Source organism: Anguilla rostrata, chromosome 11 (assembly GCF_018555375.3).
Source record: "Anguilla rostrata isolate EN2019 chromosome 11, ASM1855537v3, whole genome shotgun sequence".
Classification (NCBI taxonomy): Eukaryota; Metazoa; Chordata; class Actinopteri; order Anguilliformes; family Anguillidae; genus Anguilla; species Anguilla rostrata.
Window position 1 is genome coordinate 40,994,863 of NC_057943.1, and position 19,237 is coordinate 41,014,099.

General features: G+C 45.3%; 1 protein-coding gene across 1 annotated transcript in view; it reads left to right on the top strand.

The window, feature by feature from the left end:
* The window catches only part of LOC135234958 (leucine-rich repeat-containing G-protein coupled receptor 6), a 93,757-nt gene extending 75,212 nt beyond the window's left edge, over positions 1–18,545 (top strand). Inside the window, exons 7-18 of the mRNA XM_064300112.1 lie at positions 1,668–1,736; positions 3,475–3,546; positions 3,841–3,912; positions 4,680–4,748; positions 6,699–6,770; positions 8,273–8,338; positions 9,292–9,363; positions 10,174–10,245; positions 11,354–11,479; positions 13,369–13,529; positions 15,675–15,755; positions 15,861–18,545. Coding sequence (XP_064156182.1) covers positions 1,668–1,736; positions 3,475–3,546; positions 3,841–3,912; positions 4,680–4,748; positions 6,699–6,770; positions 8,273–8,338; positions 9,292–9,363; positions 10,174–10,245; positions 11,354–11,479; positions 13,369–13,529; positions 15,675–15,755; positions 15,861–17,086 — 2,158 coding nt within the window. The 3' untranslated portion in view covers positions 17,087–18,545. The remainder of the gene's footprint in view (positions 1–1,667; positions 1,737–3,474; positions 3,547–3,840; positions 3,913–4,679; positions 4,749–6,698; positions 6,771–8,272; positions 8,339–9,291; positions 9,364–10,173; positions 10,246–11,353; positions 11,480–13,368; positions 13,530–15,674; positions 15,756–15,860) is intronic.
* The last annotated feature ends 692 nt before the right edge of the window (positions 18,546–19,237 follow it).

The window sequence follows — 19,237 nt, forward strand, 5'->3', positions numbered from 1 at the left end:
CCACCCCCTGCGACACACACACACACGCATGCACACGCACACACACACACGCATGCACACGCACACGCACACACGCAGACATACACACACACACGCAGACATACATGCACACACACATACACTCGCACACACACACACACACGCAGACATACACACACGCATGCACACACACACACACACATGCAGACATACACACACGCATGCACACACACACACATACACTTGCACACACACACGCATGCACACACACACACACACACGCAGACATACACACACATGCAGGCATACATGCACACACACATACACTCGCACACACACACTTGCACACACACACACACAGACATACACGCACACACACACACATACACTCAGACACATACACACGCATGCACACACACACACGCAGACATACATGCATACACACATACACTCGCACACACACACACAGACATACATGCATACACACATACACTCGCACAACCACACACACACGCATGCATGCACACACACACGCAGACATACACGCACACTCGGACGCACACACACGCACGCACACACACACACACACACACACGCAGACATACACACACACACACACACACACACACACGCAGACATACACACCACAACACAACACTCGGACACACACACACGCACACACACACACACACACACACACACGCAGACACACACACACACGCACACACTCGCACACACACACACACACACACACACACACACACGCACGTGCAGAGGACATGCTTGTGCAAAACCTCACCTGGGCTCAGGTCTCCTTTAATTCAAGGACTCAGTTCAAAAGGCGTGGGCCCTGTGCCAGAAACCTTCCCCTAAACATAAACATTTAGAGCGTTTTGAAAGCTCGCGCTTAACACTTATAATTACACGGATAATGAGGCGCAGTCAGTCGGGTATTTTGATAGTCTATGGAGAAGCTATCATGACCACAAGGGCTGGGCCACTAAGAGGAGTCCTGGGGCTAAATCCAGGCCTATTTACCCCCCCCCCCCGCCCCCGCCCCACACACACACAGTCATTTCTATATATTTTCTTTTCCTTTTAATTCCTCTCATATTGAGTGCAAACACAGCGCCATAAAAAAGAAGCTTTCTTGAATTAAAGGCTTTTCTTGATAATTGTTCCCTTTCATTTTGAGCGGAATCAAGTTGAAGAAAAACTGGAGTAAAACAATGGAATCTTTTGAAAACATCAATTCACATGCAAACACGTTCCTGCGACACCTGCACAGGAGGTTTCAGAACCATGACAACAGGGACGTTTTTTTCTCTGGCTTAATTCCTTGTTTCCTAGAAAGCCATTAAATGCACATTCCAACATAAAGACCTTGTGAAATAGAGGTTGTCAGATGTAAGACCAAGACTATCAAACTAGTTGTCTCCGTCAGCAAACAGTCATAACCAAATGTTATATTGCTGGTGTTCTGATCTTGATCTTGATCTTCTACTTAAGCAAGGGAAAATTAACTAAGGAAAGCAATGTGCAATGAACATGCATACACGCAAACCCCATGAACACACAAAGAAATCTGTAAAAGAAGCAAGCACACAACCTAAAAGATGTTTTAAGATGAATTCACAGCACAGTCATTTCTCCTTTTTGCCAATGTGACAGTTGTCTCTTCTTCTCAGAGACCTGAACTACAATGACCTGCAGGAGTTCCCAGTGGCCATCAGGACCCTAACCAAGCTTCAGGAACTGTGAGTGTGAAAAGTGCGCTGAGCTTCTGCAATCCTGCAGCTTTACTGAGAACAGTGCGCTGAGCTTCTGCAGCTTCACTGAGAACAGTGTGCTGAGCTTCTCCTGCAGCTTCACTGAGAACATTGCGCTGAGCTTCTGCAGCTTCACTGAGAACAGTGTGCTGAGCTTCAGCAATCCTGCAGCTTCACTGAGAACAGTGCGCTGAGCTTCTGCAATCCTGCAGCTTCACTGAGAACAGTGTGCTGAGCTTCAGCAATCCTGCAGCTTCACTGAGAACAGTGCGCTGAGCTTCTGCAATCCTGCAGCTTCACTGAGAACAGTGTGCTGAGCTTCAGCAATCCTGCAGCTTCACTGAGAACAGTGCGCTGAGCTTCTCCTGCAGCTTCACTGAGAACAGTGCGCTGAGCTTCTCCTGCAGCTTCACTGAGAACAGTGCGCTGAGCTTCTCCTGCAGCTTCACTGAGAACAGAGCGCTGAGCTTCTGCAATCCTGCAGCTTCACTGAGAACAGTGCGCTGAGCTTCTGCAGCTTCACTGAGAACAGTGCGCTGAGCTTCTGCAGCTTCACTGAGAACAGAGCGCTGAGCTTCTCCTGCAGCTTCACTGAGAACAGTGCGCTGGGCTTCTGCAGCTTCACTGAGAACAGTGCGCTGAGCTTCTGCAGCTTCACTGAGAACAGAGCGCTGAGCTTCTCCTGCAGCTTCACTGAGAACAGGGCGCTGAGCTTCTGCAATCCTGCAGCTTCACTGAGAACAGAGCGCTGAGCTTCTGCAATCCTGCAGCTTCACTGAGAACAGTGTGCTGAGCTTCTGCAGCTTCACTGAGAACAGAGCGCTGAGCTTCTGCAATCCTGCAGCTTCACTGAGAACAGTGCCCTGAGCTTCTGCAGCTTCACTGAGAACAGTGCGCTGAGCTTCTGCAGCTTCACTGAGAACAGAGCGCTGAGCTTCTCCTGCAGCTTCACTGAGAACAGGGCGCTGAGCTTCTGCAATCCTGCAGCTTCACTGAGAACAGTGCTCTGGGCCCTGCAGTCACAGCATACCACTGCTCCATGTGAATGTTGCGGTTTTGTTTTCCCTGGTAATCCTATTTAGCGAAGATAAAGTGGCCCTCAGATATAATCTCGCTCAGCCACAGCAATGCTCACACGGTACAAGTATTTAAAGCCTTCCTTCTCACATGCTCAAGTGTTTTCAGCTTTTGAGAGACAGGTGCTGTTTGTGACATGGAGCGTGCTCACCACACATTAACGGGCTCTGAAACTCAGTCACCAACAGCTAAACTCTCCTGACTACTCTGAATAAGAGCAGGAATGGGTTTTCCTGAAATTATTTAAAAAAATAAAACAGGATCAGTGTACACACAAAGCAATGTATTTCGGCACAGAAGGCACAAGAGGCCTACCTACCTTGGCCTCTGTTCTGTGGATGAATGAAGGGCTCCTGGGATCCTGAGCAGAGTAGCTGTCACATATCTGCCACATATCTGTGTGACATCCACACGCTCAGTGACCAGAGGTGGCTGGGTTATAACCACAGGGAGATTGGTGTTTGACTGCAGCCTACCATCTGCTGCATCTTCAGGATTGTGAAGAGAATAGGCTGTCATAAATGTGTCAGAATCACATTATTACATCTAGTGCTATGTTTAGTCAACAGTCTATAATTTGAAAATAAGACATGGCCATGTACTTGCGTATGGCAGTGATGATGACATGAGATTTGTGCATTCTACACAGGGGATTCCACAACAATAACATCAAGGCCATTCCTGAGCGGGCTTTCGTAGGGAACCCTCTCCTGCAGACCATGTGAGTGCTTCTTATGGCCAATGGGCTCCTCTCCTAAAAAACAGCCCCAACCACCAACATGGCCGCCCCCCTAATCGCTCAAGACCCACTTGATTCTTTCTTTTCCAGCCAAGTATATCAGGCAAATTCTGCAGGTTGACTTCTTGAAAAATCCAAAACTAAATCACCTTCTACTTTGTAACCACTCTGATAATGCTCATGGGCATCTTTCTTCCAGTGACAGCAGATGAACAGCGTCAGTTTGCTGAAACGGAAGCATGAGTAATTGTGCTTTTGTTTTGCTTTCCCTTGCAGTCATTTCTATGAGAATCCCATCCAGTTTGTGGGCAGATCCGCCTTCCAGTTCTTACCCAAGCTGCACACGCTGTGAGTAGCCGGACCTGCCCCCCTCTCAGCCTGCAAGTTCCACTAGCTGGAAAGTCAATGTTGAAATTATTACATGGATATTATTAATCTCTTGAGATATATTTTTTTTGAACCCCAATCTATTGCAGTGTGATATTATTAACTTGTTACTTTGTTTCTGTCGCTTAAATCTGTAAATGCATCAATCTCCACTCATGAATTTTGGAATTACTTGCTAAAGATGAATTATATGGTTTCACCATGCAATCTATAGGAAAGTAATCAGCACCCTGTCAGCCAATCAGAATCAAGTATTAAACCCAACTGTGCGCATGCACAAATGTGTATGACCTGCTAAAGGTCAATGTCAGTCACCGTGCTCGGCAACAGTACCCACACAGGGGTATGTCCTTGCCTGGACGAAGTCTGTGAACCTGGTACTTTATAAATCTCTCTCTTTGCACGTCCTTAGAAATAATGAATAATGTGCTGAGGAAAGGAGAGGTGCTGAATGAAAGAACACAACCTCCAGGCTGCTCGTTCTACACGGTGTCATGGAGTTGTTTTTGGAAGGGGGCAAGACGCATGCTAGTTTGCTCTCTTGTACAACAAAATGAGCTGTGAGTGTGAGAGTCCAAAGAGGTTCAGTCCAACGGGGTTCGGATCACAGTTCCGAACGCTCGGCAACGCCCCCGAGGCTGCTCTGTCCTCTGCGGCCTGCGGGGGGCCTGCCTCTGCTCGAGCGCGCCGCACTTCACCCCGCGCTGAGCTCTCACTGTCCCTCTCAGGTCCCTGAACGGAGCTACAGAAATAAGAGAATTCCCTGATCTCAAAGGAACCACCAGCCTGGAGATTCTGTAAGTGTCCTTGATCTTTTTCACACATACGTATGCACATGCCAGCACACAAACACACGCACAACACACACACACACACACTGAGAAACTATATGGGTGTAAAGCAGGTCGCAGAATTGAGCTTGATCATGTTCGATCAGGATTAATATGCAAACTGAATCACACCCCAAATATAGTGAAAATGCTGAAAAATAGGATTCCATCTCAATCATTTCCTATAAATGTTTTTTTTTCTTCAATTAATTTCTTTCAACACCAGTAAATGCCTTTAATTACTTCAAGGTGGAAAAGTGCTTGCTCGGTTGCATCTCAGTTTAGCCTTTCTCTTCATTGTGTCACTTCCCTCTCTGAGATAAGGAAACGTGCAGTGATACACAGATTAGTGCTCAGACAAGTTTGGCTAGCGGGTTGCGGTGTGAAAACCGGGTGCATTGTGTGCTTCGGAGGGCAGTGCCTGGGCGCTCGTCTACGCTTTCTCTCTGGCGTCGGCTGCGAAGTTCGTAGCAGGCCGATCCCGCCCCGTACGTGATCGGGCATTCCAAACCGGGGAAAAAAGGCATACCTGAGAAGGAAAAAGGTATAGTGAAGGTTGGGAATGTCAGCAGCCAGGGCCACCACAAGCCCAGAGGTCTGCGGTCACACAGGCTCAGTCTGTAACCGCTTATTACCAACCACACAAATGCCAAATGCATACAGTTCAGTCCTTGGATGTACATGTTCACCACAGACTGCAGTACTGACTCCTGGACCTGGACCTGGACCATGTGTTTATCGTGGCCTCCATACAGCTTCTGGCTGAAGGCCTCCCAGCCAACATTAGGGTCATTAGTTCATTATAATTCAGAAAATGCATTACATTTGAATTCATTGAAAAATCCTCACAGGATGTTCCTGAAAGGACTAAATTGGAATTGACCACAACCCCGACCACAGCCTACCAAACGCAGGCTCGGCTGACACTGAAGGACGCTGGACACTGTGTCCGCGGACAGATCCCACCAGAATCTGTCCGAATGTAAATTGGCACGATGCTGTATTCAGGGAGAAGTCATTATATTTTCTGTCATGATGCTACGCTGAACATAAGGACCGGCCGAAATGAAATGGATACCTGGTTTGGGCTGCAATAAAGGAAATAATGGTAGTTTATCAATGACTCTTTGACCGTGGAACATGGCAGGGGCAATATTCTGGACGTTATTGCGCGTAACATTTAGGCGTGAGAATGCACGTCTCACGTTTCAAACGATTCGGGCGCAGTACAATGACAGGGCTATCCTACTGTCCAAACATGGCCCATTACCCGAACACTGGTGTGCTGGTTTGGCATGCGTGCTCTCAGGACCTGCTGCACGTACTCTCGCTGAGCTGCCTGTGTCAACCTCGCTCATTTAAAAAATGTGGGTTCCCAAAGAAAGATACGTGCTTTCCTTTCCCCGATGCCAAGTTTGGTGCTAGCGTGGTGTTAGTGACCAATGGAGACACACGAGAAGGCCTCTTCAGCATTCTGCGCCCATTGATTGGATAATGGCGTTATGTGCTGTCTTTTATTTTATTATTGTGCTAAAGAAATACATTGGTGCACATTTTGTTTTCTTAATGGGTCTGGCTAGCTTGCGTCCAATTGTTCTCATGTCAGCGTTAATTAACAGAATTTGCCCCTTCCTACTGACAGCAGTAGAGAAAGACGTAGACCTCTGTTTAAATGGAAAACCCACGAAGGCACATCCTGGCAGGGAGGACAGAGAACAGGACTCCCATTCAGAGGATGATTAGGGGACTGGTCGCCATGGCGAGGGGACGGTGGTGAGCCGGGTGGGGGTGGGGGGGGGGGGTCCATTGTGCCCTCTGTCTCTGGCAGTTAGTGTCGCCTGACCGGGGTTTCCCGCTCGCTTCGCGCGGGACAAAAGGCCCCCGGGAACTGACATGTCCAGCGCTTGTGTGTTTCAGGACCCTGACGAGGGCCGGACTCACCTCCCTGCCCCGGAGCCTGTGCCAGCAGCTTCCCAGCCTGCGAGTGCTGTGAGTCCTGCCTCTCCCACCGCAGCCACACGCCCGCAAACCACACCCACACGCCCGCAAACCACGCCCACACGCCCGCAAACCACGCCCACATGCCCACAAACCACGCCCACATGTCCACAAATCACGCCCAAACACCTGCAAACCACACCCACATGCCTGCAAACCACGCCCACACGCCTGCAAACCACGCCCACACGCCCGCAAACCACGCCCACAAACCACGCCACACGCCGCGCCAAGCCACACCACGCCCACAACCGAAAACCACGCCACGCGCCTCGCACAAGCCACACACCTGCTAACCGCCAACCACAGCCGTAAACGGGGCACTGGGCACGCTCACACAGACAGGAAGTGTACTGCACTGCAGTGCATTATAAATGAGTGGACTTCTTAAGAAAGAAAGAGTTTTCTACTGCACCTGGAAATCTTAAGCTGCTTTGCAATTTCTGGGAATAACCTCCTTGCCATAATATGTTCACTTAGCCCTGAACATAACTCCTAACCTAACTCCTTCTTCCTTGCCATAATTATTACAACTTTTGTCTAAAGGTATTAGGCTACCTGTGGTTTTAAAAAAGCTTATGGTAGGTAAGACTTCAGTTGATTTAATTACCCCTCCATCTCCCTCCTACCCCTCCACCTTTCACTTTGCAAAATGATTGGACAGGCTTTTATTTTTTATTTGTAATAAATACATTTGTAAAAATCCAAAGGAGGCCATTTTGAGGAAAGTCGTGTCTGAGATTATTATTATTATTATTATATTTTTATAAGTTTTTCTAAAGAGAACCACAAGTGGCCGAATACATTTGGATTGTACTGCAATATATACTGTGTGTGTATATATATATATTATATATATATAATTTGCCATATTGTGAAGTGGTGCAATATCTTGATAATATATTTTTTTATATTCTCAGAATGTTCTATTTCCTACTGAAATAGAAATGCTTATTATGGTCAATGCAGAAACACTTAGAAACACAAAGCAGAAAGAAAAACAAATATGACTGTGAAATATGCCATTACCACAGTTAAGAAATTATTCCCTTGCAAAGGCAGGCATAAGTGGAACATTTTTAGTGCTCTTATACACTCATGGTTAAGATTTTCTAGGGCTTGTGGTGAGTGCACTGCACAATGTCTGAATCATCCTGTATGCTCCACAATGAAAAATGTGGCTTTGCACAAGAAGGAGCTTGTCGATTTCACAAGGAGAACTTAAATTATGGCATCTTAAAAGGGGGTCAAGTGCACCTTTGAGAAGGATATATAATTAATGGTCTGTGCAGAAAAGATGAGAAACCAACCAGCATGTCCCAGACTGCATATCTGTCTATTAAAACATCAGCCTGCGTCTCCTAAATCTGGCATCTTTTTATAGGAACTGAAGGCACGGTTTTCAGCTCCACGCTCACCTGTAACTGCAGAAAATGCGAGCAGCAGGCGTCCATGTGCTTGGCAGTAAAGTCTGTCCCCTCCGTGTTTTACAGGGAGCTGTCTCACAACCAGATAGAGGAGCTGCCCAGCTTCTATCACTGCCAGCGGCTCCAGGAAATGTGAGTTGTGCGTGTATGTGCGTGTGTGTATGTGTGTGCGTGTATGCGTGCGTCTGTGTGTATGTGCATGTGTGTGAGTGTGTGTGCGTGTGTATGCGTGCGTCTGTGTGTATGTGCATGTGTATGTGTGTGTGTGTCTTTGTGTGAGTTTGTGTCTGTATGTGTGTGCGTATGTGTGTATGCATTTGTGTATGTGTGAGTGTGTGTGTTTGTGTCTGTATGCGTGTGCGTATGCGTGTATGTGCGTGTATGTGCGTGTATGTGCGTGTATGTGCGTGTGTGTGCGTGCATGTGTGTGTGTATGTGCGTGTGTATGTGTATGTGTGTGTGTGTGCATCTGTGTATGTGTGTGTTTGTTTGAGTTTGTTTGTGTATGCGTGTATGTGCGTGAGTGTGTGTGTATGTGCGTGTTTGTGTGCATGTTTGTGTCTGTGCGTGTGCATGTGTGTGCGTGTGAATTTTTTTGTGTATGCGTGTTTGTGTGTGTGTGTGCTGGCGTGTGTATGTGCGTGTGTGTTTGTGTGCACGCGCGTGTGCATGAGTGTATGTGCGTATGTATGTGTGTGCGTGTGCGTGTGTATGTGTGTACGTATGTGTGTATATATGTGTGTGTGTGTATGTACGTGTGTATGTGCATGTGTGTGTGAGTCAAAATGGCTCTCAAGCAAGTGCACACAGGAGAAATCTCTTAACTGATAATACATGTAAATCAATACCATGGTTATTTATAAATGATTTTCTGTGTACTACAACACATAAATACACACAATTGCACAACATTTTTGCAAGTGCAAGCATTTCCTTTTAGAAGTTAGTCTTTTGACTTCTTCAGTTATTTTCATATAATTCAAGTCAAGCTAGCCGGCAAGCTTCTTGTTTTAATGGAGCCCTCCTCTCCTTTTGTGGAGTAAAGGGGCAGCCCTCTTAGCCCTTTTGTTTGGGTGCTTTCGCAGAGGCCTCCAGCACAATCTGATCCGGGAGATCACCTCCAGCACGTTCCAGCAGCTCGGGTCCCTGCGGTCACTGTGAGTGCACAGCAAACACACTTTAAACGCCTCATAAATATGCACGAATTGACATAAACCTGATGTTTAGGAGAAACGTGTACGTATGGAACATTCATAAAAATACCCTTTCATGATACAAAAAGGGTTGGGACATATATACTATTGTCATATTGTATGTTTTTATTTAATTGTTACCATCTATGTGTCACGTACACCTTCAATAACATATTCCAATATATATTTTTGTTATGGGAAGGGGGGGGGGTGTATTCCCAATAGACACCTGAAGCCCTCATTGCACCTGCCCCCTCCAGAGCGAAACCCCTCGCTCGTTCACTTGTGCTCTGCCCATTGTACTGTGGTCTCAGAGCGCGTAAGAGCTGTCCGCGGTGCGGGACTGGTGTGTGCAGCGGCTCGGGTCCTGCTTCGTGTCCCCCTGTCGGTTTCGCGGGAGTCAGCGTGCTGAAAGCTGGCTGTAACCCAGCAGCCGGCTAACCCATCGTCTGCGCAACACTCCCACCTTGTGGTCAAGATCAGCCGGGAATGACAGAATGTGAACAGTGCACTCTATGTCTCTCTAATCAGAGTAGAGTTTTACTCCAATCAGGCTTTACTTTCAGCTCACAAAAGACATGTGGACAGAAGGAACCTAAAACTAGATGAACACTCCTAGTCCAAAAAGCTTTTTGAAACCACGCTGTTGGTTTTGCGCTCAGAAAACCAGGACCAATATTTTTCTTAAACTGCATTGTATCTTTATACAGGTGCGCAGATATTATCTTTTAATCTACAAGATTGCACATTTCTTGTGGTTTGCCTCTGTTCCAGTGACCTGAGTTGGAATCGCATTGAGACCATACACCGCGACGCCTTCGCGTCCCTGCGGAGCCTGGTGAAGCTGTAAGTCTTTGAATGCCACGTTCAACAGATAGTGGAGCCTTTCTTAAATACAACATACCGAAATTTAAATCTGGCGACACTCTCAGGGACCCCATCCAAGAATCTGAAACTTTAATGAGACTTCAGCTTGCCAAGAGCCGTTAGCTTACATAAACATTTGGATTTCTCGATCCATTATGTCTGCGTTTGTCTCGCTGTGAAAATGCTTTCCTTGGCATTGGTTAAGTTGCTTCAGTCGCATTTATGGAAAGCAACGGCAGCGGGTGAAGTGGACAAACATGTTTTGAAGTCCTTATGAATTGAACTTTATTACGTCAAGGCCATGCTAAGGAGAAAACAGAGGACTTAAATAAGCTCTCTTGGGAAGTAGGCTTTTACATCTGTATGAAAACGTAAGCCCAGAATCTGGGGTTACAGGCAGCACGTGGGGGTCTCAGAGCTGGCCCTGGGGTTCCCCACTGTATTCAAATTTTTGTTCCAGCCACACTTGCAGTCGCTGGATTGTAAGGTGCGATTCACTTTTCTTCATTGGACACCACTACTGTGTGCTGAGGGAGGACATACGCTCTTAAGTCCAGAGAAATGGCTGTACCACAAATAAATGTCCCATACCCACACTCAAGCACTTTTCATCTGCCAGATCAACTAATGTTTAATGTAATGTTCAATATGGTGGATGACTTGCTTGTATAATTCAATTCAGTTCAATTAAAAGGTAGTTATATTTCAATTAATCAAATTACAGATTGATTGAATGATGTGTGGAGTTCAAATGAGAAAAAAATGAGCCTAAAAAAATATAACTTAAGCCTGTTCTTAGCACTTTAATTGATCGGGAGATTAGCTACAACCCAAAGGGGTCTCTAGGTGGGACAAAGCAGGATTACGGAGTTATCTGGTTAACTGTGCTGAGCAAAACCCGGAGCAGTTCTTTTTACTTCAGTCCAAGTTCCAGATTAGGGAGGGTTCCAGATTTTACTCAGCGCAGTTATCCAGCTAACTGAGTAATCCTGCTCTGTGAAACAGGGCCCAGGGGAGTTTGAGAATCCAGGTAGGGCTGGAAGGAGCTATGCGGCAGCCACACCCCTGACGATGTTCCTCTTAACAGGGACCTAACGGAGAACCGGCTCAGCATCCTACCCCTGGAGGGGCTCGGGGGCCTGACCCACCTCAAGCTGAGGGGCAATCTGGCACTGTCTGGGGCTTTCACCGCGGAGGACTTCCCCAAGATGAGGTAGGCCAATGCCACGAGCAATCTGTAGGACTGCATGGGAGAGGAACACTGGAACACCTTCTGACCCAATAGTGATGCAGCATTAACATCGGCATGACCCGTTTAACTTAAACAAGTTTCCATTGCGCTAAAATAGCCGAGATCTTGAGTAGCTGTTTGAGCTGCAGTGGCTCATGAAGCTCCCCATGGGGTCCCAAAGGCAATCCTGACCATTCCAGCGTGGATCATGGTTGGGACCTCTATGGGCCAATGCACAGTTGGCCATAATGTCAAGGGGATGTATCCCACCTGGCTCCATGTGATTCTGAACACACGCATGCCAGCCGGACTCTGGCAGACGACGGACCAATAAGATGTTACAGCATTCCAAACTGGCAAAAAAAAAAATGTAAATATAATAATTACAAGATGAAAGGTTCAGATAAAAACATAAGATCAGAAAAGGACTTAATAGCCCAATGAGCGGTTTCCTCCTTTCCAATTTTCTATGAAACCGTAGTATTTTCCTTTCTTTGTTCTTAAGAGTAGATTTAGTTTCTGCTGGTGTTACATTACGGGTGCTGACATCACATTCCTTGCAGGTCACTCAACAGTTTCACCAAGTTATTTCTGAAAAGCAGAGCCCTGTAAATGTCTTTAGTTCTCAGCAATCAAAAGCAGTGGATCCGCTCCAAACCACAAACCTTTAGTGGCTCTGGTTGAACCATGCACGATGTCAAAGTGACACGAAAAAAAAAACAAAAACAGTGGTAACAAAGATCAACAGACGAACAGATGCCAGCTCCAACACACAAATCCTTATACATAGTGCCTCACAACAGCTACAGATCTAAACTCTCACATTAAATATGATCTTTCTTTTTATTGCTTTAAAACATTTTAAAATCAAGAATTTCACTCCACTTCTGGCTGTGCCACTAAGTAATTACTCCTGGCCCTAGTGATAATGCAGTTTGGTGCTAGCAGGGCCGGCCCATGGCATAAACGCAATATGCGGTTGTTTAGGGCCACAACCGCTGGGGGGGCCACACAACCACGAGGGGGGGTCACACGATCCAATGTTTATCTAAGGTAAATAACGTTATTCTCGTAATTACGTTATTCATCCCCTATCGCGGAACTAGTGGTATAAATTTTAAATAGAATGGCAACAGAACATTTCATAACAATGTAATGTAATAAGGATTTTACCAATAGAACCGAATTGTTATACCAATAGAACAGAATTGTTCTGGGCCACCAAAATCCTAGGGCCGGATTGCCCTGGGTGCTAGCCTGTTTCTATAGGTATACAAATCTCCATGTCGTGGCAAAGATGTTCAGTTTTTCTTTTGGTGTCACTAAGTCGGCCTAAAATGAGAATGCTAATGTTTGTCAACATGAAAGAACACTTCATACAAGCTGCCAATTCAATATAGTCTTAAGCTACAAGTTAACTCACAAGCTATCAGAAATATTTGTGAATGTTCACAAATATTTATGTAGCCCAGCATATTTGTGAGACTCCACTTAACCAGTATTATCTGTTATATCAACAATGTAACCAGAATTAAGAGAAAAAGGCTCAAATAAAAGCAGCCCTCAAACTATTTTAGCTTCTGTACTTCAGCGCATTTCAGTGACCCACCGAGTTGATTATTAATGATAGCTAAAATGCTAACTTGCCAACTGAGCAGATGTATAATAAAATTATGAATACTTGTTTGGTTGGCTCAAAGGCAAAGGATGATCAAGCACAAAAAACCTCATATAAATCTGTAAAGTCTGTCAACAAGTCACAACAAAGAAATCTAGCATAGGAATAAAGAATAAAGTTTGATGTATGTAGCTTTAACGATGCTACTTTGATTGGTAAGAAACCGTAGCGGCTATTGATTGTGTTTTCACAGGGTGATAGAGATGCCGTATGCGTACCAGTGTTGTGTGTATGGGGCCTGCAACAGCAACTACAAAGCAGGCAGCCAATGGGATGTGGAGCAGGCAGGGAACGAGGAGGAGGAGCTTCACAAGAGGACCATCGCCTTGTTCCCCATCCACACCGACACCAACTGTAAGATGAGATTCCTTTTGCCAATGGTGTGTGTGTGTGTGTGTGTGTGTGTGTGTGTGTGTGTGTGTGTGATTGAAGCATCAAATTGCAAAGCGCTTTGTGTAGCCATAGTTGGAAAAAGTATATATGTATAAATGCAGTGTATATTTTTAAATTCACAGCTAAATATCCACATGAAATGGCACACTGTTCCCCATAAAACAAGGCAAATGAAAGCCTTCATAAATAAATGACCAACACAGGCCAGGGCTGTCTTGATTATCAGAGGAAAAATTTAGAAAGAAAAAAAAAAAAAAACATTGATTCTCCAACTGAAATCAATAAATTCACTTTATATATGAAACAACGGAGCGTTCTGCCATATACTCCTGTCAGAGCACCATTTCTGTTTTTGTTTCCGTAATGCTCGGTATGGGACTTTAAGAAGTCATTGACATTCGATTACTAGCATTCACAAGACTCAAGCTTCAGAGCAACTTATGCAAGTACATATGGTAATGCAGAGTGGATATGAGGGCTATGTATTTTACATAGCCCAGGAATCAAATAATTTTGCCAAATGTCAATGGGCCTGTGTTGATATTAATGGATTAATCCACCATTACGGCTCTATAAGCCAGGCCTTTGGATGATGATGTGGACATATGGGCTATATCCAGGAAGGAACTGAAACAAACGCAGTTTCTATGAGTAACACCTGGCTTTCAGCTGCAGCCAAAACAAGGCTCAAGGGGGTCAAGCACTTCTGGTGCACTCTGCAGATGTTCTCTGTTAATACCAAGCACAATTACACGCTATATCGCCTGGTCTCTATTTCGGGCTCCTCTAGCTGTCAGTGTAACCTGTAATTAAGACTGTTAAAACATGTTGGCGCCCAAACGAAGCCACAGATACCTGACAGATGAAATAAGTCCAAATATTTGTCTTCCAGTATATATTCCGCAGAGAAATCTGATCAGGGTCTAGACTTGAAAGGGGCAGGTGGAGGAAGCTATGTGTAGCTCGTTACACGCAATTAGGGTAGTCTAGAGGCCCAAGGAAAGGCCTGGAGACCCTGGAGGTCATCAAAAGATAACATTACAAGAGTAAGAAGAAACGAAGATAAGGGGGATTCATTGTACCAGAAACAAACGTATACTGAATTTTGTCAAGTACTCAATTACATAGATTTATGAGACCAACAACCTTCTCACAGCGATTGCAAGACAACACATACCTTCAATTGTAAATGTGAAAAAATGCACAATCAGAAAACAATAAAGCATTCTCACTTCCTCCATATTTTCTGAGAAATACAATTTCAATCTGACCCTAGGCTAATGTTTCTCAATTTAAGAACACAACGAAGATTGGAGTTTACAAGTATACATTGATCACTTTCCTCAAAAATGAAATGAAACAGTAAATGCCTTTTTGCAGTGACCTTGCGTTAGAGTAACGGTGAATAAGGATTCCCTCTTAGCCCACATACTGCCATGTATCTCTCGTATTGAGAAGTCTTTATTCATGAACTCTTTTGGAAATCTCGCCCTGAAGTCCATTTTCAATTTGCTCAAAGACCATTTCATTTTTTCTTATCAATTTGTATTAGAAGACTGTCAAAACATTCATTAGAAACACTGTGCCAAAGGATTTGACAACACTCCCTTTGTATCTCAGAAGTAAGGTGGTGTTCATCCGTTGGTTCAGTCAAAGTACTATCATTCTGGGTGAAAAATAGTTTCTGGAAATTTTATGAAGAATGAGAATCTTAAGTCAAAAGCAGGTGGAGCCCTAACAAACATGAGTAAATAGCGTGTGTGCCGCCATCTTCGCTCCATGTCGTCATGGTGAAGCTGCCAATTTATACTCAGGGGCGTAGGTAGACATGCGTTTCTCAAATTTCTGTTATTCCATTACAGCAACAAACAAAATCATAATCAAACATGGTTACTCAAGCCAGCCAGCATGAAAGGAAATATGCATTTTCCGAAATTAAATGCAAATCTGCAACTCATTCGACATCAACCAAAACACTGTGCAATTTCATATTTCTCAAACTGACGAGTTGAAATAAGATTAACTTTTCTTTAAGGCTCTGCCAGATGGGATGGGCCATGCTTTTTTGTCATCTAGTAGCAGTCTCTAATTCCTGGTTTGTTGCAGATGACTTGGACATGGAGGAATTCCAAATTGAAGTAGAAGATTCCAAACTACAAACAAGTATCCAGTGCACACCTACTCCAGGTAAGCCCACATCAATAGACAATAACAGCTCAGAAATGCAAAACTATGCTGTGCTTTTAATGGGTTGCATTCGCAGCTATCTGATGATCTGTTTTTGCTCCACAGGCCCCTTCAAACCCTGCGACTACATGTTTGACAGCTGGGTGGTGCGGCTCGGCGTGTGGGCCATTGCTTTGGTTTCTCTCGTGGGCAACAGCTTGCTGATCGTCACCGTCTTCGCCTCGCCCAGCTACCTGTCGCCCGTGAAGCTGGTCATCGGCTCCATCGGCGGGGCCAACCTCCTGACGGGCCTGTGCACGGGCACGCTGGCTCTGGTCGACGCCCTGACGTTCGGGGAGTTCTCCCGACACGGCGCCCGCTGGGAGACCGGCCCGGGCTGCCAGGCGACCGGGTTCCTGTCCGTCTTCGCCTCGGAGGCGTCCATCCTCTTCCTCACCCTGGCGGCCGTGCAGTGCAGCGTCTCGGTGTCCTGCGTGCGGGCCTACGGGAAGTCCCCTTCCTTCAGCAGCGTCCGGGCGGCCGCCCTCTGCTGCCTCGCCCTCTCCCTGGTGGTCGGCGCCCTACCCCTTTTTCGGGTGGGCGAGTACGGCTCCTCGCCCCTCTGCCTGCCCTCGCCCCTGCCGGAGGGGCAACCGTCAACCATGGGCTTCATGGTGGCCCTGATCATGATGAACACCCTCTGCTTCCTGGTGATCACTGGCACCTACATCAAGCTCTACTGGGACCTGATTAAGGGGGAGTTTGACAGTATCTGGGACTGTGCCATGATCAAGCACGTGGCCTGGCTCATTTTCACCAACTGCCTGCTCTACTGCCCCGTGGCCTTCCTTACATTCTCCTCCCTGCTCAGCCTCTTCCCCGTGGGCGAGGAGGTCATTAAGTCGGTCCTGCTGGTCCTCATGCCGCTCCCAGCCAGCCTCAACCCTCTGCTCTACCTCCTCTTCAACCCCCACTTCAAGGAGGACATCCGCCTGCTCTGGAGGAGGTCCCAGTCAACCCGGGAGGAGACGCTCGACTCCTTCGTCTCCGAGGAGACCGAGAAGAGCTCGTACGACTCCACGCAGGCCCTGGTGTCCTTCACCGACATGGACATGCTCTTCGAGAGCGCCGTCCCCCCCAGGCTGGAGCCCGCCGGCTGCTCCGGCCCCCCCTCCGTCCCCCTCATCCCCTGCCAACAACAGACGCCCCCCAGGAGAGAAGGCGTGTTCCCTCACAGCTCCGGGGCCCCTCTCAGGGGCGGAGGACCTTTGAAAAGCGACGACCTGAACACAGGCAGCAGCCCCTTTCCTTCCGGAAGCTTCCACTCTTCCTCCTCCTCGTCTCATTTATAAACGAATGACTTGCTTGCCTCTGAACTGAACGCAGAAAACGGCACAGGGCAATGGGGAACTCTGCACACCGGGCTTCAACCTCACGACCGCGAAGACAGTGGATCAAATCTCAAGACTGCGGAGGAGAACTTTAATAGCCCTGGGATCATCCTGGCAGCTAAAGGGTGGTATCAAATCAAAGGCATTGTAGAAAAAAAGTGCGGAATCCAAGAAACTCTCTCATACTATAGGATGTCAAGCTTGGATTTCCATGTATCATGTATATAAATTAGATTTTTTAAATATACAGACTTGTTCATTATATACTTTTGTAAAGAAGATACATTTATAGGCTTACTTCTATGACAAACAAAACTGGGAGATGCATTTTTCAAAGGTTGAAGGACACGTGTAAAGATTTCTCTGCTACATAAAATACCTGCTGAAGAGCTGCTCCTTTCGACACAAACCTAAGGAAAATTTATTTTAGCTCACAACTGGGGTCAATTGCTTCAGGCACTCATACACATATTCTATCTCAAATTTAAATCCTCCACTCGACCAAAATGCGCTTTAATGGGTTTTATCCATTTTATTGAATGCTTTTTCTTAAACAGAAGTGTTGGGGAAAACTGCTCTTCAGAATAATCCTGCAATATAGTCCATGCCTACGTTTATCAAAGGCAAAATAACTGGTACCCTCCAGGTCCTTAAAGATATTCTTTGATCTTTTGATCTAGAATTGCGTGTCTTAACTTGTCGCAATGCGCTTGGCGTGCATTAGCACTGGCAAGAAGAGACACAGGGTGAAAGATTATTTAAATGCAGCGTGAGATCAAGGATTACAAAAGGATCGTCATTCTTTCGCATCATCAGTTTTAGTTTTTAAACTAAAAACAGTCACGCCATGACCACCTGCACGTTTCTGCGATGAACTCCACAGCATCGAAAAGGAGCAGGAAAAATCCTGTAATTTTAGCATTCTACTTTCAACTGTTCAGCGCTAACCCAGAAAGTAGTACCCACAATTTTGTATTAGAGAAACAAGCTAAATGAATTCATATTTCTTTGATGAAATCAGATCGTAACTATGCGTGCTCATGTTTAGATACTGAAAGGGGACACCGTTATCCATGTGAAAAATATTTCATTCCATAACACCAAAAACGGTATGCTTCAGAATTTATACATTGATTTATATTTTTCAGTTTTGTTGTATAGTAGGCTAGACATTGTATATACAGTGTAACTACCTCTTAAGTAGCATGCTATCTCCCCCTTCTACCCCAATATGTTTTAAGTTTTTTTTTTTTTATTCACAAATATATAAATTTTTTATATGGAAAGGTTAAAGCTCTTAGTTGTACAAAACAGATTTATTATTTTGGATGTACATATTTTCGAACCTCTGTAAACAATTTATAAAAGTATGACAAATAAAATTATTAGTTTCATATTATTAAAATACTTTATGCACCTGCATGGGAACTAATTGGTCTTTTTGTGATAGGCTAGCTGAAACACTGCATATGATAATAAACCTGAACACTCCTGAATCTTTAAAAGCTACAACTGAGTTTTTACACAAAGGATAATCTATGTTTGGATACAACAAACACAAAATATAGACTACCCAATTAATATTTCTAACCATCTTTATATTATGCATTTCAATTTTCTAATTCAATATTATAGTGCCACTATTAGAATTAGAACACCACTAGGTAGCTAATTCCATAATTCCATTTTTACAATTACATGAAATGCCTTTAGACTCATCATTGTAACAAATCTGCAGAATAACAAAAATATTCCGACAAGCCAAATTCTTAAGAATTTAGTCTAAATTCTCCATTCTTCCATCTCCAAACATCAAAAAAAAATAAATAAATAAAACTGCAAACCTGGCTGAACACCAATTATATTAAAAGCTGTTTGCAATTCTAAATCCTAGTAACAGATACAATACCACCAGACTAATCAAAATCAGGACTGAAGCGCCCACTTACAGTGATGGACCCACTCACTAGAACAGTGATGCCAGAGCATGGGTCCCACCCACTCACTAGAACAGTGATCAGAGCATGGGGCCCACCCACTCACTAGAACAGTGATGCCAGAGCGTGGGGCCCACCCACTCACTAGAACAGTGATCAGAGCATGGGGCCCACC